The following is a 27,292-nucleotide window of genomic DNA, read 5'->3' as shown; positions in this document are numbered from 1 at the left end:
GATTGACATGACGTCATTATTCCGTAGCTACTACTAATTACGAAATCCCCCCACCACAAACCTTTGGATTTTAAGCTTTTCATTTTTCTCACATTTTTACATGCCATTTTGTTATATCAACCTGTGTATATACTTGACTATAGACATAGACCAGTGACTATCCTTAAGATGGATTTGGGCGCACCCCTCTCCGGCAGTCCTGCTTCGGCTCCCAAGACGACTTATGAGCCCGTTCATGCCAACGAAGCTCAACCCATTGCCGTATCTCCCCATGATCCAAATGTGATACCACCCACTACAGTGCCAACTACTGGTGTTCAGGTGAATGGACATTCAGCTGCCACTGACTATCCTGCAGGTCAAGATACTCGAGTTCCTGCGGTAGATTCGTCCAATACCGATCATCCAGTCGCTCAACAAGCTCTTCACGAAAAACCTCATGAAACCGCAGTTCCCTCCGTGCCATCTACCGAAACTCACCACTTAGACCCTTCGAGGGGTACAACAGCTTCTGCAGCTCACGCTGGTCAAGCTCAAGCTCCTACAGCATCCATAGATCCATTTAAGCCATCTTCGGAATCCGCTCCAACTGCTCTACCTACCAATGCCACCACCCATCCTGAAGAACAAAAGCGGGCTATGCAGAATGAGCACCCTGCTGTAGTTCATAGAGAAGTGGAAAAGACTAAAGCGGAGACAAGAGAACTGAAAGGAGAAAAACCTCAGGGGACAGTGGTATCTGGATTGGAGGATGATAGATTGTGGGCCATGTTGAGAAGGTTTGATGTGGTGAGTTTCTTTCTTTATAATATCGATAAGATAGCGGGTTGGACAAGTCAGCTAATCCAACATGAAATTAGCAAATTACCCATGTACTTCACCCGGCACATCACCTTCCTCCCAAAGAACCTGATCTTCGTCCATCAACCTTACCAAACCTTCCTTCCCATTCTGATGTCCTTCGTTCCAACCTCGAAAGGGTATTTGCCGCTGTCGGGCCATCTTCCGTCCGAGGTGTGCGAGAAGCACAGAGACTCATGTCATGGTCGCCGGAAGAACGATTGAGAACTGGTATCTTCTGCGCCTCATACTTCATCTGTTGGATTTTCGGCTACGCGGTCGCAGGTGTAGTCTCATTCCTGATCGCCGTTGTCTGCTTCCCCGAATGCAGGAGATGGTTTTTCCCTCCTGTAGCGCCTGCTCCATTCACGCCACCCAGTGCTACAGATCCTACCAATCAAAAAGGAGATGAGAGTATTTTGGGTAACGTCGACGGTAAAACTGTCCATCGGAGCAAAGCAGAACAGGCAGAAGAACAAGCGTTCGAGGCTACCAGCATTTTGCAAGCTTATACTACTAGATTACTCTTCGTGAGTAGGCTTGTGATGGCATTTTTATTATCGATTGTTATCGAGATAGATGAGCTGACAGTGGCTGCATGGAATACAGGACGGAAGGAAGAAAGGCAAACAAGCTGGTAACTCTGAAGTAGGAGAAAAGAAAAGGGATGATGATTCCTCTGATCTGGACGACGATGTTGCTCCCGGACAACCCCCCGTTTCTCGCGAGAAACACGGAGAGAGCCAGGCTCAAGGTCTCGAGTCAGGAACTGTTGTTATTGGTGGAGAGACTATCAACTCAGACAAACCCTTGAATGAGAAAGACAAGAAGAAATTAGCTCAGACGGAAGCAAAGAGAAAGAGGGATGAAATGGTATCCAAGATGACCAAAGCTACTGAGGAGGGTCTAGGTGCAGTCGCTGATACTATCGAGAGACTAACAAAGTGAGTCTATCATTTACGTTATATAGATATCCGCCAAAATACGAGTACATGCTAACTCCAGCTTTCATGATTCAGCGCTCTCTCACCCCCTGTACCCTATCCCGACTCCTATGCGAGATTCAAGATTGCCGGCGCTTTCCTTGTACCCGTCATGTTCTTGCTCACTTTCGTTCCTCCTTGGGTATTCGCTCGATCGGCGACCTTTTTCTTCGGTGTCGGCTTCTGGGGACAACCATTATTCACATCGCCATTGTTGATGAAGGCTCTTGACAAGTTTGTGGAGTTGGTACCGAATTGGCAAGAATTATTGGACATACGAAAGTGAGTTATACTCCACCTGTGATGGCGAACGTCTACACAAGGCTCTTGCTTACCACTTACGATTACAGCTCGATCTTATCAGGCGTTCCTACCGATGCTCAATTAACTCTTCACTTATTGCGAGTTGCTGAAGCGCTCAATGCGCCTTTACCTCGACCTCCGTACGTTGAGATTATGCTTCATGTTTCAGATATTGGCTAATCACGGTGTTTCTCCAGGCCTCCTCCTCTCGAGGGCACACCAAAGGTTGGTTTCCCTGTAATGCTTATCAGATTTCATGCTAACTTTCACTCAGGAAGCAATCAAAGACACTACTCCTGTTACCGATACTGCTGAGGATGACGCCGAGATTGCAGCGGCTGAGGAAGAAGGTGGATTGACAGAAGCGGCCACTAAAGCTAAGCATAAGACAAAATCACATATTATGGGCGCTTTCAAAGCTGCTGGGAAAAAGATGGCAGGATTCCATGGGGATGTCGCTGTGGATGGCACTAAGAAACAGGCACGTACAGAAGCAATAGACCGTGGTGACGCCGATCTGACGACTGGCGAAAAGATCGGTTCAAAAGTGGATAAGTTGCTCTTCAGAGGTAACATCAAAGACGAAGGGTCCAATCACTGTAAGTAGAAATTTCTTCAAGCAATAGGATTTGTGCTGATTCAATCATGTCCTCTTTGCTAGCTTTCCCCTGTAAACTTGATAAAACTTCAGGTCATATCATCCTTGAAAACAGGAACGATATCATCAAGGAACCAAGAATCACCTTTGTGCCAATTTCAGGTAAAAGCGAACATTTCGTTTGGCCAATCGACGATATCGTGGAGATTAAAAAGGTACGTGGCGAGCATTTATGCTCTTCCGTCCGAAATACAAAATATGTTGCTAATATCACCATCGACCGCAGAGTCACGTTTCAATGACTCGTATGGCTTTGGGTTGGGCATCGGGAGCAGATGTAGAGGGGTTAGGTTTGACGGTGCGATTTAAGCCTCGCTCTCAGCAAATTGCAGAACATGTTGGTAGCGAGAAGGACGAAGGTACTACAATCCATCTCACCAGAGTTGGTAGAAGAGAAGAGCTGTTCGTTAGACTGGTCAGTATGGGTGTACAGAGATGGGAAGTGCTTTAGACTCAGCAATTGCCAACGTGTTCATCGTTATGGTATAAGTCCAGTCTCCACTAGACAGAATACACGAAATTGTATCGTTAAATATACATGCAGAGTTGATCGTTGATAATGCATACAATCGTGGTCGAGTCTCGCATAATATCCCAGATATCCTAAGCAGAGCCGGAATGACCGAAAACGGGATTAACAATTGCTTTTGGGCCATTCAATCTACAACCATTTTGTATTCTCCAAATTAACCTTAATAGTGTCCTGATCCGCAGCTAGCAGTTTACTGTACGTTTGTACGTTTGTCCCAGACGACTCCCAGCCTCTATTTTAACAGGAACCTCCACAATAAATCTGGGTGCTCCGGCGCCGATTTCGGGGGGACAATGCCCCGGAAGACGAGTTTGCATCTATTTTTCGCGTCTCGGATTCGTCCGTAGGTTCCTCATGCTCAGCTTTTGGAGTTACAAGAATGACTTTGATTTGCAGTGTCTGCAGTTCCTATGTTTTTCTGCGCAACACTTCATCGTCAATCTCACACGTAAAGATCACATCGGTCGTGATGCCCCCAGTGGTAATTGATGGTCATAACGAACAACAACATGGTGGGCAATAGCATCCCTGTCCACGACGTCGAACAGGGCTCCCCTGATGTTCGACAGGACGAGTCGACGTCGGACGAAAAAAAGGACGTCAGCCAGGTAATGCCAACTACACAGAGCTCTCATACTACAATTCAAGAAGGTGTGGAAATTCCGAAAAATAATCTTTGGATCGTTATACCAACGTACGTCCTTTCTGTTCCAAGCTCATGCCTCGATACACATATACTGAACGCGGGAGGCTCGTTTCTATAGGATTGGTTTAATTGGATTCATATCAGCTCTGGATCAGTCGGTCAGTCGTGCTTTGTGAGGCTTACTAATTCATAGCTAATATGTCATCTTAAGATCGTATCGACCGCTCTTCCCACTATCGCGGCAGATTTTAATACAAGTCCGTCCGAATACTCATGGATTAGTACCTCATATCTTTTGAGTCAAGTCATGGTTAACCCTATCAACGGGAGGCTGACCGACATAGTGGGGAGGAAGCCGGCATTGTATTGCGCTGTCATGTTCTTGTTGGTGTTCTCGGCTTTGTGCGGTTCGGCAAAGAGCGCCACATGGTGAGTCATCCGTCTGCGCCGTTGGGACCAGGAGCGGGGACCAGCTGATATTTGTGTATAGGTTGATCATAGCCAGAGCCTTTGCTGGAGTCGGTGGTGGGTCGGTGGTTAGTCTGTCGGTCATCGTGGTCTGTATGTATGATCATCACAACCATATCTGTGGTAGAAGATCTTGTCTTGCTAATTTCTGTTCTCTTAGCCGACGTCGTCCCACTTCATCGCCGCGGAGCTTATCAAGGTTACCTAGGAGCGCTTTGGGGTGTCGCTTCCACATTGGGCCCAATATTGGGTGGGATCGTGAGTCTTACTCTAATCAAATTTGCCTTTCCACGCCCTCTTCGAGGTGAGACTGACTATCTCGCCGTTTCATTGCTGCTTTAGCTGACCACCAAGGCGAGCTGGTGAGTACCTATCCCTCCCGATTTGTGCAATGTGAACTGACCATTGTGTTGGTACTTGTTCGTACTTGTTCAGGCGGTGGTGCTTTTGTAAGAACATAACCTCTTACTGCTCAGGACGTAGTGGCTGATACGATACCAGACCTCAATATTCCGATTTGTGCCCTGGCTCTCATCCTCCTCTTCTTTTTTTTGAACCTCCAGCAAGCTCCCCGAAGCGATATAGCTGAATTACGAAGATCATTCGACTTTATTGGCCTGTAAGTGCTTGTGAGACAAATGGCCAGACCATGTGATTGATGAGCGAGTGCGTCGCTAGATTCTTGATCATGGCAGCTTCAGCTATGATAGTCGTTGGCTTCTCAAGCGCGGCAGACGAAGGCTTCGACTCCAAGACTGCGTATGGTACGATCATTGGCGGAGTCGTTGTCACTGCATTGACCGTTGTGCACTGTCTAACCACAAAAAAGAATGCAATCATTCCGGCGGTGAGTTTGTTTTGGTCTCCTCGATTCTCAACGTTGCGAAGCCTGACACCCTGCCCGACTATAGCGAATGCTCAAGACAAGGACCCCGCTGTTTTTCACGTTTGGATCCTTTCTTCTATCTATTATGTTTTTGCCAGCCACTTTTCTTCTACCCCAATTTTTCCAAGGCGTTGGCGGAGCTACGTCTCTGAAATCTGGTCTCTATTTCATCCCCTTTGCAATGAGCTTGACGATATTTAGTATCATCGGTGAGCGCGGATTTACCAATCCCGCCAGACGAAGCTGATTTTGAATATCCAGCTGGCGAAATCTCAACTCGATTCCATATCGTCCGTCCCGTCATCTGGGCCGGTTTCTGTTTGTCAGCTCTTGGTTATGGTTTGTGGTATGCCCTTCTCACTTATGACGTATCATTCGCTACTCAAGAAGGAATTCAGGTAATCGTTTCTGCTGGTATTGGCCTATCAATATCCCTGCCCATGTTGGTGATACAAGCGTCAATGCCTGGAAAAGACATGGCTGCCAGTACAGCCGCTTGGACACTAATGAGATCGATCGCAGCGTGTATAGGTTCGTGGTCTGCGCAGCTTTGAAACATGGTAGCTTCAGTGTCTAACGATTGTATTTCAGGTATTGCGATATTTACAGCTGTTTTCAATACGGGCTTAAGATCTCGTTTCTCGAAAATTGAAGGCTATGGCACGTCCTTTGTGGCTCCCACTAGCGCAGCTGGGTATCATGCTTTGCATGATCTGCCGGACGGCCCTACAAAGACGGCACTATTGCGGGCATTCGCCGATTCCATGAGAGTAAGCAGATGGTCCGATTAGTAATTTGATATACGATGTGTGCTGATGGTAGTCAATCAATCATAGATATGCTGGCTGATCGGATGCGCATTTGCGTGTTCTGCACTTGCTGTATGTTCCTCTTTCTGCAAAATCTGCTTTATCGTTCGCTAAACTATCTGAAACCCAGATCACTTTGTGCACCAAATCATATAGTCTCAAAAGGACATATGGCGCAGCACCAGCTGCGACTCAAGAAGGAGAAAACCATGCGGACGAGAACGGATCTCCACAGGCCGAGGGACAGCCGGAGATGTCCCAAATAGATCAAGCGGAAGAAGACAGGTTGAACAGGCAGATGTTGAGGGTGGAGGACGGATTGAGAGATACAGGTGCCAGTTTTAGTGTGCCTCCTTCAAGGTCAGCGTCTCGAGTTCATTAGAGGTATCTTGTGTTCATATGTAGCATTGAAACCGAAATACAAATCGATCCTTATGCATAATGCAATATTGCTGCAGGTGGTGTGACCTATAAACCGGTTCATTGGCTTGATCTCTGTTCAAATCAAGCCTAAACCTACCCGCTGAAGGAAAGCTGTCCGGGAAAGCCGCTTGACAGTTGACAATTGAGGTCCTAAATCATCCAAGAATTTTGTTATAAGTGACGCTCCTTATTAGAAAGTTGAATGTAATAAAACGTAAATGACACGAGGATCTCGCGAATATTATAACTAATAAATTATAAGCGAATTTCACACGAGACGACTTGGCGTCTAGAGGGCGCTTGTGACTACCCACTCGCTACCGCCCAGACAACCTGACACCGTTGCACTCCACTTTCACGCGACAAAGTTCCTTTTCTCTGTAACTTTTTATTTCGTCTTCGACTTACCAACTAGTCTGACTTGCAATCTCGTATCTCTTTACCTCGTCAACTCTCATACAACATGTACAGCTCGGTCTCCGCCTTACTTTGCTTGTCCAGTGCTATCGGTGCACTTGCTCATGGCAATCACGCTAAAGTTGATCCTTGGAATGACGATTATGCCGGTACACCAGATCTCAGTTTCAGCGGTGTTACCAGTTTTGCCCATTTACCCCATGTCAAATGTTTGGACAAGCCGGATACAGCTTTTGATATCGCTTTACTTGGTGTTCCCTTTGATTCTGCAGTCTCTTTCAGACCAGGTAAGTCTGGATCCATTGTTGCATCACTTAAAATCTTTACCAATGCTTACAACCTAGCTTAGGTGCACGATTCGGCCCATATGCTTTGCGAAGTGGTAAGTAATGGTTTATACTTGACTTGTAGAAATCGCTAATCGAAATACAGGATCTCGAAGACAAAGACCAGACAGAGGATATTCTAGTCGGTTGGAAGTAAATCCCTATACTAGCGGTCTTTATGTTGTCAGTCCGTATTCCTTTGGTGACAGACAGTCAGCTCATACCGATTCCACTTTTCATAGCTCGATTGTGGGGATGTACCTGTGACCCCCTTCGATCCTGCTACTGCTATAAAGCAAGTAAAAGCAGGCTATAAATCTGTCTTGCACCATCCTGTAGTGAATGAGGAAGAAATGAAGCGATTACACATGCAGAAGGGTCTTGATGGAGAGTATCACCCAAGGATTATCGCTCTTGGCGGTGACCATACCATTGTGAGCAATCAATCCAATAAGTCAAGATAGGAAACCCGTCCGGAGCTGACATTCATTCAGGTCTTACCGATTCTGGACGCTGTGTCGGAAGTATATGGCCCAGTATCAGTCATTCACTTTGATGCCCACATCGATACTTGGAACCCTAATAGATACGTAGGAAGTGTGTCTCTTCAAGCAGATGTAAATCATGGAACGTTCTTCTGGCACGCCTATGAGAAAGGTTTCATCAAGGGCAACTCTTCCATTCATGCTGGTATCAGAACCCGTTTTGCTGTGAGTTGAGCGTATCCGCGCTATAGATGAATGCTGACTGTGTTTCAAATATATAGGGTCCGCAAGATTTAGATGATGACGTTACTGCCGGATTCGACTTGATCCATACGTTCGACATAGACGATTATGGAGTCGACTGGATTTCCGAAAAGATCAAGGCTCGTATTGGTAATGGACCTGTTGTCATATCATTGGATGTTGATGTCATGGACCCATCTATTGTTCCTGCTAGTGAGTATATAATCCTCCTTGTCATATAGCTTTCCTTACATTCTCTTATTAGCGGGTACTCCTGAATCTGGGGGCTGGACTTCTCGGGAGCTTAGAAGGATCCTTCACTCCCTTGTCGGACTCAATGTCGTTGCTTTCGATGTGGTAGAATTATCTCCCGCTTACGATACACAAGGTAAGTTTATATATGATCTCGTTAAATTCTTGGCTCACTGACGTAAATGCCAGGCGAAATCTCTGCCATCGCTGCTGCCGACATGGTGTATGACTTCCTAAGTATTTTAGCTTTGGGTGTAGATCAAGAGAGCACTGAAGAAAAGACATATCACACCGTTGATGAGTTGTAGGTGGACGGTGGGTCTCACAGGGGACATAGCCATTATAACAAAGAAACATTAGCATTTCACACATTCATATGCATTTAGACATGAACACCATCATTGCATTTCTGTTCACCTTCTGATTTGGAGAAATAGGTTATGCAATGCGCATGCCACAATAAACAGATTACCGTACAATACCTCCTCATTTACTCCTATCAACCCGTTCTACTTTCTTGACAAGCTCATTCTAGACGTCATAGGTCGTGATTCCGACAAGAACTGCAATCGAAAAGGAACTGCAACCAACTGCTCGGGATTGGTATACAGTACATTCATACGACATTACATCTTACAACCACAGTAACCAAAACGACCTGGTGGTCTAACCACGTTGTGTAAGCGCGTTGGCGTTAGGCTTTTCTGGCAAAGCTTCCTCATTAGGGACAAAGTGGTTGTATATCATTCGCTGTTCGGCTTGTTAGCCTCTCATAAAATCTCAGTGAATTGCGACGCGAACTTACCTTGAGATGATCAAAGTATGTGAATGGTTCGACAGCCTTTTCCCCTGCTGGAAGCATTCCTGGTAATGTTTGAATCACTTGGTCTCTTTTTGGCTCAAAGAAGAATGGCATTGATACACGGTATCGAGAACCTCTATGTATCACTCGGTGGTATGTAGACTTGTACTGATGACCAGTGAGAGTATCAATAATATCACCAATGTTGACGATGTAAGCGCCAGGAATGGGATCCGCGGGAATCCAGCTACCATCCTTTGATTCGACTACACAAAGAACATGTTAGGTCGTACATTACCTCACACGAAGTCAATTACTCACCTTGTAGCGCGCCGGGTGTATCATCAGCGAGAAGGAATGTCAAACAACCGTAATCGGTATGCGCACCGCATGAGATGCCTTTCTCGACATCAAAACCTTCAGGAAGAGGGGGATATCCGATGACTCGTAAGACCCAGTAATTGTCGTCTTGCAATTCCGTAAAGAGATCCTTATGACCAATGACATCTCCCATCGCTCTCATAAACGCATGCCCGATATTTTTCCTGCTCGCAAGTTAGCGCCATGGCTCAGATTGCATTCACACTGGTACCCACATCTTTTCAGTGTAATCGAGCAACGTGGCTTTGAATTCTGGCATATCCTCTTCTGAAGGCCAGAGTTGCTCTCCTTCTAACTGAGCAGTAGATGGGTTCTTGGGCTCGGGGTAGATATCAAGAGCCTAATTTACTCACGGTCAGTTCCAGACACTTCTCTCATGTTATGCCTTATCACTTACCTCCTGCTGGTCCCGTTTGGCATACGTGACATTCTCACCAATCTTTTGATAGCCCCGAACTCTATCCATACTCTTCCAGATATGGATAGATTCCTTTTTCTCTTGAGGAAGCTCGAAGAACTTGTGACCCAGTTTCAGAAGATCCTGCATGTATTCAGGCTCGAGACCGTGACCAGTGACGTAAAAGAAACCTGCCGCCACTATGTCAGGACAGAGCACGTCTTTCATCATGTCAGAATCACTTACCAAATTCTCGACATGCTTTGTCAAGTGTCTGACTTGCTATTCTTCGATCTTCTTCAGTTGATGAAGGATCGAGATAAGGAGAGATATCGACAATGGGGAGTCTCTCTGTGCTGACGGATCCGACTGCAGAGCGATCTTTGATCATTTCAATGTCGGGCATGATGATTTTTGATATTGTGGGTGTGTCAGTACAGGAGCTTAGACTTGTCAGTTGTTGAGATTGTTGTTAATGAAGATCAAAGGTGTGGTAACAGAAAGAGTGGAATGATATAATTATATGCATCTATCAGCTGAGTTCGGAGATACCCATGCGCGTTTGAGCAAGCCCGATGGGATTTGGCTCAAACGCCAGCGCTTTGGGCGTTTACTGTTTAAAGCCTCTCGCGGGATTTCATCACCTGTCGCCCGCACAATGGTAAGGTAGCTATCAACACCGCGTGCCGTTACTGTACACCGTCAAATCAGAATGCGGGAAAAAGGAAAGCGACATCCAAAAATCTTGGCACAGCGTTTAAGCAGATCTAATATCTTAGCCCTTACAGGTTCCTTGCTTCCTCTCCTTCAGCCCCACCTCGTGTGCAAGATAAGACAGCATACCGCATTAAAGCATGTTGGATACTGTACCGATTACTCCACCGAATTGTGTTACTCCGAAAGTAAAGCTCGGTTGCAAAGGTTTTAAACGAATTGAAGTGGACGCCTTATCTCTTTAGATCCCGATGTCCTGCCTCAGCAGATTTATAAAAGGCTATCATGAAGGATTTCCTTTCTCGCAATTCCCCACATCGAACAACCCTTTAATACTTTACCATTCATGTCGGACGTGGCGAAAGAAAAGAATCTGGACGATTTCTCCAACGGAACTCAGCCTGCCGTTGTTGACGAAATTACCAGAGATGACGGCGCCGTGAATCTTAGTTTGGCAGATGATCCCCACCGGTGAGTACGCGGTCGTATGCCTGGTATCGATCCTAAACGTGTTGTTCTGACTGACCAATCTCGTTGCCTTTCAGTGGTCTCCGTATGAGACATGTTCAGCTTATTGCTATCAGTGGATCCATCGGCTCGGCATTGTTCGTCTCTATAGGAAATCCTCTCACTAGTGCCGGCCCATTGGGTCTTCTCATTGGTCTTGGTATTTGGTGTGCCGTTGTGTGGGCTGCTAGTAATTGCCTTATTGAGATGACCTGTCTCTTACCTGTCGATGGTGGTTTCATTCATTATGCTGGTCGATTCGTCGACAAAAGTTTCGGTATGGCTTTAGGATGGAATGTGAGTTTTACCTTTTCCCGTTCGAATACCGCCGCATGCATGCTGACCAAACGTACAGTACGTTATCACTCAACTCGCCTTGATTTGTCTCGAGCTTCTGTCTCTCAATGTTATTGTGGAATATTGGACTTTAACCTTACACCCTGCAATCCTCATTTCCGCTGGTCTTGTAGCATTCTTCATCATCCAAATTTGGTCTGTTAGGTGGTTTGGTGAAATTGAATTCTACATTTCCATAACCAAGGTTTTCCTCATGATAGGACTCACGCTATACACGTTCGTCACAATGGTTGGTGGAAACCCAATACATGATAAATTTGGCTTCCGGTACTGGAAGACACCTGGACCTTTCGCTGGGGAGGTCAACTTCAGAAAGGTGATTACCGGTATTTTCAATGCTGTTTCTTGGGGAACATTCGCGTGAGTTCGAATCATTCGACAGAGATCAGCTTCATTATGCTAATGTCTACCTCCGAACAGTGTTGTCGGTCCCGATTATATCTCTCTTATCGGTGGAGAAGTTAAGAATCCTAGACGGATCCTGCCAAAGGCTTTCAACTCTACTATATACCGTATCTTGGCATTCTACATGACCGGAGCTCTCTGTGTTGGAATTGTATCATCCTCAACCGATGAGAATCTCCTCGGTGCCATTTCTGCTGGAGCACCTGGTGCTGCAAAGAGTCCTTATGTGATCTGTATGTCCTCATCCTCTGATCGTATTTATACTCGCTGACGTTGACTTCAATAATCACAGCCATGAACCGACTTGGCATTCCTGTTCTTCCATCACTCGTTAACGCTCTTATTCTTATCAGTATCTTCTCAACCGGAAACTCATTCACATTCGTTGCGAGTCGATCCATATACAGTCTTGCTCAGAAGAATCAAGCTCCAGCTATCTTCAAGAGAGTCAACAGACACGGTGTACCATGGGTAGCTGTCTGCGTAACACTTCTAGTCAGCTGCTTGTCATACTTGTCTGTGTCTGCAGGTACCGTCAAGGTACTCAACTGGTGGATCAACTTAGTCGGTGCTGCGCAACTTGTTTCATGGACCTGTATTGCAATGTAAGTCGTCCATTTTCCTTTCCTTTCAAGAATTTTGCCGAATCATATCTAACATCGGTGATCAGTACCTACCTCCGTTTCCGATCCGGTTTGAAAGCTCAAAACCTTCTCAACACAGACTACCTTCCAGTCAGGGGTTACCTTCAACCATTTTCGGGATGGTACCTCCTCGTTTGGTCCCCTATCGTCTTCTTCTTCAGGTAAGTAATCAACATGATCATCCCGTTATTATAGCCTTAATACTAACTTGCATAACTTTGTCAGTGGTTACTACCTCTTCTATCCTGGTTCTTTTGCAGGTCCAGACTTTGTTTTCGCTTATGGCAGTATCTTCATATTCCTTGCAATCTACTTAGGCTCCAAGATATACCAAACTGTCTGGCTCAAGGAAAAACACATATATATTCCTGCTAGCGAAATGGATTTCGTTTCAGATATCGGACACATCGACGCTTTGACGCAAGCCTCAGAAGCTAAACGAGCTCGAAAACCTCAAACAAAGGCTCAAAGAATCTCTGATTTCTTCTTCTAAATTGTTATTGTTCCTATCGTCGTTAGTGAATGGGAATATGTGGATATCATAATTTATTAAATGATTCCTGAATTGTTTTTGCGTATATAGATCAGGTCTGTTGAATCAGATTACTGTTTAATTTTCTCCTAGTAGTATTTGTATATTGATGCATATGCTTTGGTAACCAGCTAGATTGTATAAGTGAATTGAGCAATGTCTGGCGGGGGTCTCTCAATCTCTAAAATAATGGAATGATAGTGTACATGATTGGCAATTTCAAGGCTCATATATTCCAATATACGTTTGCTTGCGAGTTGATCATTGTGCAGTCTGTTTACTTCCGGTGTGCACCAGCACATTCCTCTTCTACCAGATCGAACTGTAATGATAGATTAGCATGTCGATGAAAGTGGGAAGTTTTCAGTAAACTTACGAAAGGTAAAGCTTCGAATCTTCCAGCTTCTTCAGTACCAATTTCTTTGCATCTACAACAAGGTGGTATCAGCTCATTCGCTTTATGAGAACAACAAGGAAATCAGCTCACGTGAATTCTGCTACCTCAGGCTCAATACCAATTGGTCTCGAGCCAGTCATAGCAGCCGCCGCTTCTGCGGCTAGAACGCATTTGCATTCATTCTCAAGTCTGGCAAGATATGTCAATTCATGTTTGATTATGAGTGTATCGAGATAGGTAATCGAATACTCACAGCATGAACCAGGCTATAGTACTTTCTATACACCCTCCGACCGTTAAAATTCCATGGTTCTGCATGATCAAAGCTTTTTTATTACCAATATGGTTGACTATCGTTTCTGCTTCGGCTGAGGATAATACCACGCCACCATGAGCAGCATATAACGCTATATCACCCCAGAAGACAGCTGAATCCTGAGTGTAGAATGGCAGGTTCCGTCCCAATGTTGAAAAGGCCTTTCCGGAAGGAGAGTGAGCGTGACAGACAGAATCCACTTCTGGTCTTGCTGCGTGAATGGCTGAGTGGATCACAAAGGCCGCCGCGTTGTATCTTTGTTGATGAGGTTTACCACCCATGACGATTTTTCCATGATGATCAATCAGGAGTAAATCAGATGCTGTCATTCGTGAAAAGTGAAGACCATAAGGATTGACCTGTCACTTTCATTTAGCTCAAGGTATCACCTTCGTCCGATGACAAGCTTACCCAGAAACATTCTCTATCAACCGGATCTCGAGATGTGAGATGTCCCGAAGCTCCTTCACCTAAGACATGTTTGATGTCAGTATATCGAGCTCAGTGCTATTATGAGCTGAGGGATCTCACATACATAAACCTTCTCTTGCGATAACACGGTACGCTAAAGCTAATCTCTCTTTGACGTACTCCCTTTCAACATATTTGTCTGTGAATTTTGGTGGGGGTGGGCCAAAATCAAAAGACAAGTCCGCTGCAGGTGCGGTACTGCGTGTAGTAGTATCGTTAACCATGATGTACGACTCGCAACGATTATCTTGAAGGGGCGCCTTGGGCTGTGATACTTTGTGAAGCATTTAAATCTGTGTATGTGAGTTTAAGGGGTGGAGATAACGTTGGTTTTCGGGTTTGACCTACGGCTACGGCAATACTCCTTGGGAAGCGCCCGCGTTTGCAGGTGTGCTTATACCGCGCTCCAAAAGAATGCATTGAGGAGTGAATCGTGAATTTGTGATTTGCTGTACATACATATTGTCTTATCGGTCAAAACCACACCCACTTGATCGGCTATACCAAGAGTTGACCTAGGCTCTACCCCACGGCCCGCCGTAACATCATCAATCATGGCCGCTCGAGCATCAATCAGAGTTTCAATAGCTTGGTCCGGCGCTGATGCAATCGAGGATACCGATACCCTCGTCATGACCATTGATGGATATTCTCTTGATCTGAGAGTATTCGTCTCTGGGCCGGACACTGGCAGTATCGACTGGTCCACCGTAGCTCATGTTAGCGAAATTGAGGGATCTACCAAAGGTGTGTCCCCCTCTTCCTCTTTCATCGCAGATGAATATAGGCTGAATTGTAAGGGACCATCTAGAGAATCCCATACTGAAATGGGATCACATCATCGATAGTCGACCTGAAACAGATTTGCCTGATCAAGGATCATTCGCGACCCTTCCCAATGGAGATGTCACCGAGATTGGAACGATGTTTAACCCCAAGACTAACGACTATGAGCCATATGTGGAGACTTGGCGTCGACTGCAATTACCTACCTCGGCACCATACCTTGTTCTCCAAAGAGATGAGAGTGAACAAGTGGATGGGCCCAAAGTTCAAGCCTTTTTGGGAAGAGTGGGAGAACATGCTTTGGGATTGGCCAAGACTTCTGATGGGAGTTTTTTGGCATGGAGGGATAGGGTGGAAGACGGACAATGGAAAAGAGTCTATCAGTTTGGATCAAATACGGAAATGCTAAAGGAATGGCTGCCAAGTTTGCCTATAGACACGTCAGAAGAATGGTCGAAAGGAAATACAGTACAACTAGGAAGCGGAAAGTGGGAAGTTAAGACTGTGGGTAGCCTATAGTAGCTCCTTTTCATGCATTGTCTGTTTATACAACAAAAATCTCCCAGTCATTTTCTTCTACCACGTCCAGCCAATCCACAAATTGAGATCCATCCGCGTTGTTCTTCCAGAAGTCATGTACAATCTTTTGCGACCTCTCGATATTCCGGAATCCGAACTCATTGCTGTCCAGGTCATCAGCTCTGAAGGAGAATATCGAGCCGTTCAAACGCAACACTTACTATAAATCTTCATAAATCCTATCACTTCTCTGCCGATCATCTAGCTCCTCTTCTTCTTGTCCACCACGGATGGAACATAATGCGGCTAAAAAGACGACCCAATGTGCCGAACAAAGTCCTGGAAGATTCTGATCAAACATAGCTTCCAGGAGCGAGAGACATTGTCTAACCAGTAGACGGATGTTGAGGGAACTGGGCGGTTCGCAGAGGACGAAACAACGTAATTGCAGAAGACAAGCGGTTCTGAACGCCTCGTGAAGGTATCGATGAGCTTGAATATGAGGCTTGGCTACACTCTTCATTAGCTAAGCCGGCTCTACGACCATAAATGGAGACATACCTAAAACAAGCTCGTCCAGTCTCGTCTTCTCCTCATTCAGCTCTGCCTCGATTTGGAGCGCAGGTTTCACCACGTCCAGGAGATGCTCGTCACTCCAACCTTTGCCTTGTCGCGAGCGTCTTAGACGTATCAATTCCGCAAGACGATGCATCCGCGAGAAGAGCGGAAGGCTGACTCCGGTAAGGGTGTGAAGTGTGTCTAGTCCTGCGCGACTGTACTTCTGGGCAATAGACTTGGGAATCATGGGCGCACGAGTAAAGATGAAGGATCCCTGGTTATGGTGTATCAGTCGCAGCACCTTTGGAAAAAGGTTGACTATACTCACGAGTACGTCATGGTAGAGGAGATTTTCAAAGCTGTCGTGGAAATCAGCATAAGTACCGCGGACGTAATTGTAATCAACTCACAATGAAGTATGCATTGAATCTGGGTGTAGCTCAAGGACTTGATTGTTGAAAACGAATGGGACGAGACGTGTCAAGTGTTGGACCAACGTACTAAATCCCCACACATCGCCTCGACAAATCTGTGACAAGTGCAAAGTTAGTGCATTCCCAGCTTCATCGGCTTATAGTCTTTCACTCACCTTGAATTGCATTATCATGAGGGCAGCAGCCAGTAGTGTCATTTTTTCTGTATCTCTATCCTGATTTTCGGAATCTGCCGGTGGCTTTTCTTTCCCCTTTTTATCGAATAACTGTTCCATGCGAGTATCAAGGAGACTCGTTGCTTGTAAACTAAACTTCTCACTGACAGCCTCGTACTTTGCTAATCCACGATTGACCATATGACGTGCAGCCCAAGCTAGTATACTGAGATGTAGACTTTGTCCCGCTGGTCCCCGTCCGGCTGTCATATTGGCGAGTTTTGTGAATGATTCGAACGCACTGGGGGCTGATTCACCAGTGCACGAGACCAAGCGAGCAAGTGATTCATGGAAATAATTCAGGACGGCTGTGTGTGAGCTACCTGGGGGAGTTCCGCTACTTCGATGAGAAGGTGATCGAGATGGCCGACGAGATGCTGGACGCGAGCGTAAACGATTACTTGATGTCCCAGCTTCACCATTCATGGTTACATTATTGGGGTCTATGGTCTGGTCCGAAGGAGGGCTTGGCTGAAGAAGTACGCTGTTAAGAGAATCGAAGGCATTGAATGTTTGAGTAGTTGGCACTGCAAGACAATCAGCTGCCCAAAGTTGAAGGGTCGCCTAAAATAACATCTCAATTGGTTAATCTTACCCGGCCACGGCCCTCAGACAAAAGAGACTCACTTCATCAAGATTACCACCTCCAGCTAGCCAGTCTATCAGACCAGTGTCATCTACAGACGAAGTAGAATGATTATTGAATTGGTGATTGCTAAAATTCGTGCCGAGCAGCTCTGTCCCTATGTCGTGATTCCCATTGACCTGGTTCGGCACTTGACTACCACCGCTACTACCGATATTCCCAAAGATCCCTACAAAATCATCCATGGTATCTGTGACTGGGTACGTCCGTGATACATCATTTGAGCCCATCAGAAAAGGTTGGGTATGATCTTGGTGTTGGGTGAAGAGATTATTTGTTGGGACAGTGTTGGCGACGATTGAAAGAGAAGGAGAAGGCGCGGCAGGTTGGGATATCCTTCGAGGTTGTCTCACTAGCTCCTCTTGAGGCCAGGCACATTCCTATTATACCTATCAGCACACCTCATGAATGACCTGAGTTGAGGGCACTTACGAGCTTCAATCGATCACAAGCACCACACTTCGGTTTACTCATGTCACAAAGTTTTCTCCTCCTTCGACATGTCAAGCAGCCCAGCTTGCTTCTGGTGACCTTTCTTCTCTTCCTCCCTGGCGAAAGAAGGGAGCCGCTCGCGTCGTTTGAGAGTCTCGAGCTCTCAGCCGGACTTTCGGATGGTGAATTACCGCTGCGTCGAGATGGATGAGGTGATGTGTGTTGGGCTGCTAAGGTGTTGGGAGTTGGGGGGATAGCGCCAGGAGGTGACATTATAGGCTTTTAAATGGACCACTGAGGTTGAAGCTTATGTGTCCTTGTGATCAGTTTCAAATTCTCAGCGCTCGGTGCGTTGACAAGGATATCGCGTACATATGAACACGAAACATCGAGTGTTGAATGACTGTGACCGGTGGAAACGAAGGGGGTGTAAGCGAAAAATCAGGAGCTAACATTGAAAAATCCCAAACTTTAAGCGCCAATTACGAATGAAATCCTAATGATCATTACAAGCTAAATCCTAATGTACACTACACTCATTTTGTAATGGCCATATGCCGGAATGGCAATACATGAGAGTCAACAACGAAGACTTCAATAGTTGATATTCAACATATTCTTTTCCTTCTATGCTTTACCGACATTGACAAGGGGAATGCCCAGTAACGGTTGGGTCAGACTGAGTTACGATGATGCATGATCGTATCATTCATAATTCACTAAGGGATTATTCCAACGAACGCACTGAATTGGGTGCTCTTGCCACAACATGTCGCGAGTATAAGGTACATATCAGCGAAAAGTGTGATTTTCAATCGCCAAAGACCGACTCGACCAGTGATACTGGGCTTCTTGTTTGGGTATTTAGCGAGGACGTGAGGGATGAAATTGATCGTCGATAACCCAGTAATTTCCACCAGGCTCGCATTCACTGGGATTTTGAGTCTCCGTCGTATAATTCGCAGAAGCACGGGGTACAATGAAGCCTGTCCCCGATCTGGTGATCAGCCCCTTGGCAGCAAGTCATATTGTATAACAACGAATGACAGTGAATTCTCAGCTTACCGAGTTGACTTGTGGCGGATTGCTCATTCTGCAGTTTGTCCCAATGGTCTCTCATTTCCAGAGCTCTACTTACGACTTCAAGAGCTAGATCTTGAGCTCTTCCAGCATCGCGTTGGGAGATATCTTCAAAAACTGCACTTGTTTCTCCCAGAATAGTCTCCAGCTTAGCGCTGCCCACTTTTCCTCCTTGAGAAAAGGTTTCCAGTGATCCTTTATCGAACCGAGCCATGTCCTCTGCCCTCATTTCCAGCCATGCTCTAGCGTGATTGTCTATAATTGAACATGTCGACAAATCAGCCAAGTTCAGCAAAAATCGGTCATTCAATGGATCTTACTACAATAAGTGTATGTCTCCCTGTACGTCCCTAAGGGTTGGATAGTCTCGATAGTCATCATAGTTGGTTGAGTCTGAGCAGATGGTCCTTGTTCTTGAATTCGATTATACTGTGTCTGAAACGCACTTGCTTCCTCATCGGGTATTTGATGGAAGTTTGATACTTCAGAGAACGGTACTGAGGGATTATCGGTCCGAACATTTGGGAATTGGATTTGACTATTGTGAAGTATGGTAGTCGGATGACTGTGGGACGATGATCCTTGTGATTGGATTTCGCTATATCTTGCCGGGTTTGACAGATTAGCTCTTGCTTCCCTACCAGGATTCTGGAAGAAGTTTGAGGCTCCAGAGAACGGCACTGGAGATGTATCAGTCGGAACCGTTCGGATTCTCCCACGGCTCTTTTTGCCCCTTGCCCTATCAACCTGATCTGCACATTCTTTGACGAGTTGTTTCGCAAGTTGAGTTGAGTAAGGATAGTCATAACGATATTTTTTAAAGGTTTCACTTGCATTGGTGACTCCGATTTCGATTTCTTCATCAACTTTATTGAACAGAGATTTAAGCTCATCGTTATCTGGTATGGAGACCATGATTTCTCCCGTCATTTTGTTCAATACACCTCTACCATGCCTAGCTGAAAAATGATATATCAAAATCAGATGATAATTGTCAGGTATGCAAAATGGTCGATAGTTGGTCAGAGTAGATGCTTCTTTATAAAACTCACTGGTACCCGGACTCATATAAGTACTGGCAAAAGTACCAGGAACAAATGTTATATTCGCTTCATCCATACCTGATAAGTTGGTATTGCTGTCAAATCTTTGCAGGTAGAGTAGATGTGTCAGTATAGCAGTTGTGGATGAGTGACAAGTCCGCAGACAGATCGTAAGTCTTTTACACACTAACATTTATATATCGATCAAAGAAAACGGCGTCGGACTTTAGCTTCGGTTGTCTGGACCGAGAAGGAACCGTTCACATGAATCTGCCACTACTGATCTTTCGCTGCATGTTCAGCGTTATCTACGACCGAGAAAATCACCATTCAGTGTCACATCTTTCTTTGTCCGCCATCAAGGATATTGTCATTCTCAACCGAGACGAGAAGGCGAAACGCAAGAATGATCGGTCTGATCAAAGACAGAAGCTGAAGTTTACCTCGACTGCTTGATGAATTTCACCCAGCGTCGTGTTTGTGCTTCTTCTTTCAGACATGTCACAATCCTTCTGACCGAGTCGGGAGACTCAACATCGCCACTCCATCGACTACCTTTGTTCGTACGGAAAAGCAGACTCTCCCACTCCGAAAGGACATCGATATGCTGTCATTTCTCGACAGTTCCCTCGTGTCTGGACTGTTCTGACCGAGTCGAGAGGCGAGGCTGAAATTCTCTCAGCCTCGCCGATTATCAAAGACAACGGAAGTAAGCGAGCTCTGTTTCACTTCCTTCACCGAGAACATGAGAAAACAATCGCATCAGTAAGTCCGCCAATGAAGATACTACTTTCATCCAGACAAGAAACAACTCGTAAGAATTGGGAGCTCTCAATGACCGGACTCGAAAGCGTTGATTATCTATATCAGAACTGCATGATCATCTAATCAATCCAATTCCATCAGGTGAGCGCGCGAGGGGTATATTACAACTGTCTGAAAAGCTCTCAAGTAGAGTTCAAAAACAAGTATCAGTCCGACTGATCGGATCTTCGCGAAAACCAATCTATCACAAACATATTCTTTTTCCATTTCATGATGTGTTTGATGTCCTAAGCTTTGATACCTGCTGGCTTGTTCTTGTTGAAATCCCAAATTCTGTAAAGTTGAGCAAGACCTGTTGAACCAACGAAGAAATTCACTGCTGCCAAAGAATAATTAACGGGTGTGATGACGAATGAATATCGGACCTATAGATAAGTGTTGAGTAACACGTTAGTGTAATTCAACCACATCTTTTGAGCACAGTTCGCCTTAGAAGGTGTTGGTTTGCCCGTTTTCATGCCGCGACCATTACCTCCGAAAGCCCATATTCTTCCCTCACCAAACAAAAACATATTCCCGTGAAAGAGGTAAACTCACCCAGATGAAACCAGTAGCTGCTAAAGCGACATTCTGACTGACAGAGAGTTTATCAGCTGGTCTTGAAAGATCCTTGACACCTGCTGCTACAAGTGCCCATTTTGCCATAGGTGCCCAGAAGAAGATTGTCCTGTTGAGAGTCGGGTGAAAAGGGGGGTGCGGCGAAAGATTTCAACAAATGGTCATTTTGATTATTGGATTGTTCAGAAAGGAAGAGAAGACACGGTGAGTTTGTGGAGAAAAGTGAAAGGATGCGACAGCAATGGGGAAGGAAAAAAGTCAAAAACGATCAATCAGCATTCTCGTCTCGGTCAAAGGCTTTATGATGGTGAGAGAGGTACCCACTTTGGTCCAGCGGGATGGTTAACAAACGCTTGGAATTTAGAGGTGGTTTGAGCTGCGGCAGGAGCGGCCATCTTGTCTATATTGCTGTGCGAGTGAAGTCTGGACGAGGAGGATAATGGCTATTGGAGGCTTCGCTGATGGGATGTCAGTTGAATGTAATGTAATGATATATGTACATCATCAATAACAATTACGATTCTGAGTGAAAACACGGGTCAAGTGGCCGAGACCGACGGGGTTATCTCATCTTGTATACATACTTAGTATGCACCGCGGGATTATAATCAGTGTGGCAGTCTTGGGATAATGAATGGAGACCCCACATCCCATATATATATTCATATAATCAATGTTCCTTCGTTTGAGATTGAGATCGGTGAGATCGATGTGATTAGATTAGATTACAATTCAACCATATCAACGACTCTACAAATACTAGTTGAGGATAGGACAGGTGATACGATGAGACCCACATACCTCTTGACTCTACTAAGTGTGCTGAGCAGTTTCATTGGTGTCGAAGCCATACCAACTAGGGATAATCAACTCGTATTAGCAGAGGAGGAGACACCTAGACCACTGGTCATATGGTATGTCTGCGATCGCATTTCCTTTACTTTCTCTCTTACCTATACACTCTGTCAAAGGTTAAAACCTGCATATTGTCGTCTTGGCACTCAGATATGGAAGTGGTGTTGACAAGATATGTATAAATATTTAGGCACGGACTAGGTGATACAGCGTTATCATCCGGTATATCATCGTTCATAGAAGATATAAAATCGATTCATCCTGGTATATTCGTACATTCGATTCAGATACCTTTAGATGGGAGTCTGGATGACGAGAGAAGAGCCGGATTCGTATGTTTCACATCATCATTCGTATCGACCAGGATATAAGCTGATGGGATTGATGCGTGATCACAGTGGGGAAATGCGGAAGAACAAGGTTGGGCAGGATGTGAGCAGATTGAGACTATACCGGAATTGAAAGGTGGCGTGAGTGTGGCCTAGTCAATCCATCTTCTAACATCACTGCTCCCGCGAACACACTCTGCTTTTGTTCATGTATAATGAGATCTCAAGCTGATATACTGCATCTAACTGTATAGTTTGACGGAATGGGGTTTTCTCAAGGTGGATTATTCATGAGGTTTTATGCTCAGTACTGTAACAATCCACCACTCAAAAATCTGATTACTGTATGTTGTTCTTCCTTTGAAGAAAATTCGGAACGAAAGCTACTACTCTGTGTTGACTAACTTACTAACCGCCTTGATTTACGTGGGGTTTATCTAGTTTGGCACACCTCATTTCGGTATATCAGCATTAATACCGTGTCCTACACCACCGACATTAAGTTGTATCTTAGCGGCTCGAGCAGCTCGATCAGGTATATACACCTCCTATGCTCAATCACATATTGTCCAAGCTGCTTATTTCAGAGACACGGAAAGGTTAGATGAATTTTGGAAAATAAATAAATTCATCAGGGATTTAAATGGTGAAAAAGGTTTAGGTGAAGATCAAGATCACGATGATGATGATGATGATGATGATGATGATACCAAACAAAAAGGTAGAAATGGAAGTGGGAATGGAGTTGATAAATTGGATAATTTCATTGCTGTAATGTTCGATCAAGATCGTAAGTATTCAACTTGATCTCAACACAGATATTTCACTTGCATAAACTGATTTCTACTTATTCTACCTACTTGTAAACTCGAAAAGGAACGGTATCCCCAGCACAATCATCCCATTTCTCGACTTACTCACCCTCGAATAAATCCGAGATAATACCAATGAATGAACAGCCAATGTATCTGGGAGATTGGATAGGATTGAGAAGTTTGGATGAAAAGCGCGGTCTGGTATTGGAACATTGTCAAGGGGAACATATGGATCTAGGTGGAAAAGGTGGCTGTGGAGAAAAGATGGTTAAAGATTGGGTGGGATGGAGGGGTTAGAGGTGCTTTCCGATCATATGAATAGTCATTTTGTACTATACTGTATATGTAATGTATCCTACTATCGAAGAAGTGTCAAAGGAGAGATAATTGTGCTTGAAACTCATTCATTCATATTACCATGAAGACGAATAACCACTATACTGTTGGAAGAAAAACTATAATATCCAGCAAATCAAATTTACAAAGGTACAAAATACGTAGGCGTAATGAAAGCGGAAAGACCAAAAACGAATCCTCTAAACTGCTCCTAAACTTTATATACAGTTCCATCAGCAAACATGACTTCGTTCCTATCGCTCATTCTTTGGATTGCCGTTCTGGCTTCTCTGTTGCCGAATAACTCATCTGTATTCAAACCTTCATTCACTTTAGGTACCAGATCTGTGATCTCTATAGTTCCATCTGCATCTAATTGATTTTCGAATATTGTTGATAACTTATTTCGGAATAAATCTAATCTTGCAGGTGATATTTCAGCATCTGTTTCTTGAATAGCTTCGCTTTCTTCTCCTGCATCTCCATGACCATTTCCACCTGGAGTAGCTAATAAAGATGTTTCCGCTTCTCTCATTTCTACATCATCTTCTTCATCCGCAGGTACGCCTGGTACAGCAGGTAAACCAGGTGTATTGCCTCTTAATGAAGGCCCACCCTCCATTCTTCGATTCTTCTCCCGTGCTCTTTCTCTTTGTGAAGCTGTCACTCTGGTGACTTCCTCTTCGCCACCTTCTTCTTCGTCTTCATCTTCCTCATCTGAGTCATCTACGGATGCTCCAGCATTGAGCTTCCTTCGCTTTCTTCGTTCGGGTTTGAGAACTTCCTTGAACAGAGCGAATCGAAGGATCTCCTCTGCTACCATAGCATCTCGCTCATCCACGGAGGGCGACAATCGAGCTTTGGCGTGTGCGGTAGAAAGACGAATGAGTGTCTCGAGTGTACGAGCGGTAAGTGGCGATGTCTGATAGAGAAGTAAATTAGCTAGTACCTTCGTAGCACAGTACAAGATATAGTACTCACCCTCTTCTGGTTTCCAGCGAGATCATCGTTTCTCAACGCACTATAAACACTGACGATCCAATCTGCAGCACCTTTGGTCAGGGTTGGATGACAACGGTTCTTGGCATACTGAATGTATTTCTTTACAAAGGCTATATTCAAGACTTCCTTCTTCTTGTTTGCGCCTCGGCCTGAAGAAGTGGTTACTCCTCCATGAAGGAGTGGGTTGAACTTCTCGAAAACGGGAGTTTCCACTATACGTGATTCAGCTTCGTCCCCTCCTACATCAAGGTTTTGCGAGAGGTTTTCAATCGCTGGAGCACCTAATATTCCATTCAAAAGACAATCGATCAGTTGTGGTTTCAGGTAGTCAAATCATGGCGCGAAGAGGCAAACATATGATCCTGACTCACCTTCCTCGACTCCAGGTTGAAGGTATCTATGCATCCTCAGTACATGCTCCGAGATCATTCTGTCTCTTTGTTCATCTGTATCGTCTGTAACAACGAACAACAAATCGAAACGGGATAAGAGGGAATCGGGAAGAGCGATATTTCGATGAGGATCTTTGTGAACGTCGTACTGAAAGAGCGAAAAAAAGGTGAGATTCGATATCCGTTCGTCGATCAGCATGTCTGCCAGCTCACCTGTCCATAAATGGGATTTGCGGCAGCTACTACGCTACATCTTGCATTGAGAGAAGTGTGTATACCGGCTTTGGCGATTGTGACTGTTTGTTGTTCCATTACTTCGTGAATTGCTACTCGATCCACCTCTGACATTTTGTCAAACTCATCAATACAGACTACTCCTCTATCTGCCAATACCATTGCACCAGCTTCAAGACGCCTTTCACCTGGTATTCATGTCAATGTCAGCTGATGGTGCACTTTACACACTGCAAGGACCTCAACTGACCAGTATCTTTATCCGTTGTGACCGCAGCAGTCAAACCAACACCTGAAGATCCTCTACCTGTAGTGGCGATTGCCAAGGGAGCAGTGTTGAGAACGAATCGAAGCATTTGCGATTTCGCTGTGGAAGGATCACCAACCATGAGAATATTGATGTCACCTCTTATATGAGCACCATTTTTCAGATTCTTCTCTTCACCACCGAGGAGTAGAAGCAATATAGCGGATTTGATGTAATCTGAGCCAAAGATGGACGGTGCGAGTGATTGAGACAAAAGTTGGAAAATGTTTTTCCGTTTCGACAATTTATTGATATTTCGAATATCGGTATCTGTAAGTGGTGTTTGAGCGATTCCACCACCTTGTTTTGATGATAGTAAAATTATATTATTGGCTATGATAGATGTCCTAAAATGACGGGTCAGTTTCACATCTATTATTTCCTTGACAGTCGCAGGAGCAGGGAAATAAACTACTCACTGGAATCCTCTTGCACCTGCACCACCACCTGATGATTTATACACACCAACTAACTGTATTCGATCACCTGGTTTACAGCAATCTACTAGATCATCCGCCAAGACCACTTCTACACCTCTTGGCAATTGACCCGCTGGTGCACGTTCAGGCATTTCTTGTATAGATATAGTTTGATGATCTCTAAAAGTTGAAAGACCATATTCCATAAGCAGTGGATGACCTTCACCATCATCTTGAGGGATAACGGTCGTTGAACCTGTCATTGTTGATGAAGGAGCAATGATGGTCGCATCGTGATATGATCTAGAGTGGAATTTTCCAGTAGGTTGGCAAAAATGAATTGATTTGAGCATTTTAGGTCGTACGAGTGAACCTTTATATGATGAACTTGAATGTCAGCCATATCGCTTATTTTGTTTTTGAAGGCGGAGTAGCTTACATCGAGTGACGATACCTTCTAAGCTGACCATCTTTCCAATTTGATGACTTCTCAATGTTCGAGGGTTGCAATGTTGTTGACCGAATGAACCTCTCAATCCAACGTAGTCTATACGCGTTAGTCATTATCGTCAGCGACACCTCTCTTGCGATATGACAGGACAGCATGATATTAAGGCAGTTACTTACATTCATTTCCGGTAATTCTGTGTTTCACAGGGTCATGTAGACTCTGTACGAGCTGCATGAGAGCTGCATCCAAAGCCGGTAAGTATGACGTTGGTTGTAATAGTAAACCATCTGCGTAAACTCTATCGTAATCTCGTAAATCGTCTAAATTGACTATGAGTCGAACTTGTTCCATATCCAACATTCTTTTAATCGATTCTCGGTAGTTGTAGTTCGCTTGTGTCTGGACATATCATATCAGATCCGTCAACGACTTCACACCCATGTCAAGGTTTCCGGTGAATAGTAGACTCACATCATCATCCAAGAATTCTACAAATTGACGAGCTCTATCTCGCATGAGATCATCAGCGAGGATAGGCATCAAATCCTGCGTGCTTGGTAGATCTGCCATGTCGTTCTCGTCCTAGTGAGTAGTATGTCCAAGCTGGAAGATTGAGTGGGCTGCTGCTGTTCTACAGATGGATTGTAGCAGACGAAGATGATGATTGAGATGGGAGGAGAGTAGTAGTTTTTGGATGACAATGTTGAAAAGAAACGCGTAAAATGGAAAAATAGAGGAGGAATTCAGGGGGGAGTAACGCGTCGCGCCATTTCCAATTTATGCAGTAACGTGGATATATTATTCCACCCCGGTTCAAGGAAAGTGATAAGGTTGATCCCTTCGTCACTGAGTGTGGGGTAAT

General features: G+C 44.9%; 12 protein-coding genes across 12 annotated transcripts; 6 read left to right on the top strand and 6 right to left on the bottom strand.

Annotated features, from left to right (window-relative positions):
• Positions 1-168: 168 nt before the first annotated feature.
• Positions 169-3,235, top strand: IL334_003047 (uncharacterized protein; the record flags this gene model as incomplete). The annotated part of the gene is made up of 9 exons (XM_062934783.1): positions 169-789; positions 861-1,370; positions 1,450-1,784; positions 1,860-2,105; positions 2,174-2,266; positions 2,324-2,351; positions 2,401-2,725; positions 2,788-2,939; positions 3,011-3,235. 9 exons carry the CDS (start codon positions 169-171, stop codon positions 3,233-3,235), a joined length of 2,535 nt encoding a protein of 844 aa, XP_062790834.1.
• A 590-nt stretch (positions 3,236-3,825) lies between these two features.
• On the top strand, positions 3,826-6,507 carry IL334_003046 (uncharacterized protein; the record flags this gene model as incomplete). Its single annotated transcript, XM_062934782.1, has 14 exons — positions 3,826-4,010; positions 4,081-4,120; positions 4,174-4,391; positions 4,453-4,523; positions 4,591-4,688; positions 4,773-4,792; positions 4,866-4,879; positions 4,932-5,049; positions 5,109-5,277; positions 5,342-5,525; positions 5,578-5,847; positions 5,908-6,086; positions 6,153-6,197; positions 6,256-6,507. The coding sequence occupies 14 exons, from the start codon at positions 3,826-3,828 to the stop codon at positions 6,505-6,507; spliced, it is 1,863 nt and encodes a 620-aa protein (XP_062790833.1).
• A 504-nt stretch (positions 6,508-7,011) lies between these two features.
• On the top strand, positions 7,012-8,579 carry IL334_003045 (uncharacterized protein; the record flags this gene model as incomplete). The annotated part of the gene is made up of 8 exons (XM_062934781.1): positions 7,012-7,252; positions 7,315-7,347; positions 7,398-7,474; positions 7,534-7,725; positions 7,786-8,001; positions 8,058-8,232; positions 8,285-8,407; positions 8,461-8,579. 8 exons carry the CDS (start codon positions 7,012-7,014, stop codon positions 8,577-8,579), a joined length of 1,176 nt encoding a protein of 391 aa, XP_062790832.1.
• Positions 8,580-8,937: 358 nt separating this feature from the next.
• IL334_003044 (uncharacterized protein) lies at positions 8,938-10,257 on the bottom strand (the record flags this gene model as incomplete). Its single annotated transcript, XM_062934780.1, has 6 exons — positions 8,938-9,021; positions 9,077-9,339; positions 9,395-9,618; positions 9,670-9,794; positions 9,852-10,042; positions 10,098-10,257. 6 exons carry the CDS (start codon positions 10,255-10,257, stop codon positions 8,938-8,940), a joined length of 1,047 nt encoding a protein of 348 aa, XP_062790831.1.
• Positions 10,258-10,911: 654 nt separating this feature from the next.
• Positions 10,912-12,971, top strand: IL334_003043 (uncharacterized protein; the record flags this gene model as incomplete). Its single annotated transcript, XM_062934779.1, has 7 exons — positions 10,912-11,036; positions 11,111-11,369; positions 11,428-11,789; positions 11,850-12,067; positions 12,127-12,439; positions 12,505-12,639; positions 12,704-12,971. The coding sequence occupies 7 exons, from the start codon at positions 10,912-10,914 to the stop codon at positions 12,969-12,971; spliced, it is 1,680 nt and encodes a 559-aa protein (XP_062790830.1).
• Positions 12,972-13,287: 316 nt separating this feature from the next.
• On the bottom strand, positions 13,288-14,418 carry IL334_003042 (uncharacterized protein; the record flags this gene model as incomplete). The annotated part of the gene is made up of 6 exons (XM_062934778.1): positions 13,288-13,332; positions 13,387-13,438; positions 13,498-13,596; positions 13,661-14,082; positions 14,135-14,193; positions 14,259-14,418. 6 exons carry the CDS (start codon positions 14,416-14,418, stop codon positions 13,288-13,290), a joined length of 837 nt encoding a protein of 278 aa, XP_062790829.1.
• A 330-nt stretch (positions 14,419-14,748) lies between these two features.
• IL334_003041 (uncharacterized protein) lies at positions 14,749-15,499 on the top strand (the record flags this gene model as incomplete). Its single annotated transcript, XM_062934777.1, has 2 exons — positions 14,749-14,941; positions 15,006-15,499. 2 exons carry the CDS (start codon positions 14,749-14,751, stop codon positions 15,497-15,499), a joined length of 687 nt encoding a protein of 228 aa, XP_062790828.1.
• A 25-nt stretch (positions 15,500-15,524) lies between these two features.
• Positions 15,525-18,057, bottom strand: IL334_003040 (uncharacterized protein; the record flags this gene model as incomplete). Its single annotated transcript, XM_062934776.1, has 8 exons — positions 15,525-15,663; positions 15,721-16,009; positions 16,061-16,331; positions 16,386-16,416; positions 16,468-16,586; positions 16,647-17,270; positions 17,334-17,732; positions 17,785-18,057. 8 exons carry the CDS (start codon positions 18,055-18,057, stop codon positions 15,525-15,527), a joined length of 2,145 nt encoding a protein of 714 aa, XP_062790827.1.
• Positions 18,058-18,648: 591 nt separating this feature from the next.
• On the bottom strand, positions 18,649-19,983 carry IL334_003039 (uncharacterized protein; the record flags this gene model as incomplete). Its single annotated transcript, XM_062934775.1, has 4 exons — positions 18,649-18,770; positions 18,850-19,119; positions 19,185-19,823; positions 19,917-19,983. The coding sequence occupies 4 exons, from the start codon at positions 19,981-19,983 to the stop codon at positions 18,649-18,651; spliced, it is 1,098 nt and encodes a 365-aa protein (XP_062790826.1).
• A 976-nt stretch (positions 19,984-20,959) lies between these two features.
• IL334_003038 (uncharacterized protein) lies at positions 20,960-21,685 on the bottom strand (the record flags this gene model as incomplete). Its single annotated transcript, XM_062934774.1, has 3 exons — positions 20,960-21,097; positions 21,270-21,399; positions 21,615-21,685. The coding sequence occupies 3 exons, from the start codon at positions 21,683-21,685 to the stop codon at positions 20,960-20,962; spliced, it is 339 nt and encodes a 112-aa protein (XP_062790825.1).
• Positions 21,686-21,920: 235 nt separating this feature from the next.
• On the top strand, positions 21,921-23,586 carry IL334_003037 (uncharacterized protein; the record flags this gene model as incomplete). The annotated part of the gene is made up of 6 exons (XM_062934773.1): positions 21,921-22,204; positions 22,336-22,477; positions 22,544-22,615; positions 22,729-22,818; positions 22,916-23,264; positions 23,351-23,586. The coding sequence occupies 6 exons, from the start codon at positions 21,921-21,923 to the stop codon at positions 23,584-23,586; spliced, it is 1,173 nt and encodes a 390-aa protein (XP_062790824.1).
• Positions 23,587-23,836: 250 nt separating this feature from the next.
• On the bottom strand, positions 23,837-27,000 carry IL334_003036 (uncharacterized protein; the record flags this gene model as incomplete). The annotated part of the gene is made up of 9 exons (XM_062934772.1): positions 23,837-24,547; positions 24,607-24,908; positions 24,999-25,167; positions 25,233-25,441; positions 25,504-25,907; positions 25,980-26,352; positions 26,419-26,526; positions 26,607-26,829; positions 26,902-27,000. The coding sequence occupies 9 exons, from the start codon at positions 26,998-27,000 to the stop codon at positions 23,837-23,839; spliced, it is 2,598 nt and encodes an 865-aa protein (XP_062790823.1).
• Positions 27,001-27,292: the final 292 nt, after the last annotated feature.

This window comes from Kwoniella shivajii, chromosome 4, assembly GCF_035658355.1.
Source record: "Kwoniella shivajii chromosome 4, complete sequence".
Taxonomy (NCBI): Eukaryota; Fungi; Basidiomycota; class Tremellomycetes; order Tremellales; family Cryptococcaceae; genus Kwoniella; species Kwoniella shivajii.
The sequence above is the reverse complement of the archived record's forward strand: the minus strand, read 5'-3'. Positions and strand labels throughout refer to the sequence as shown.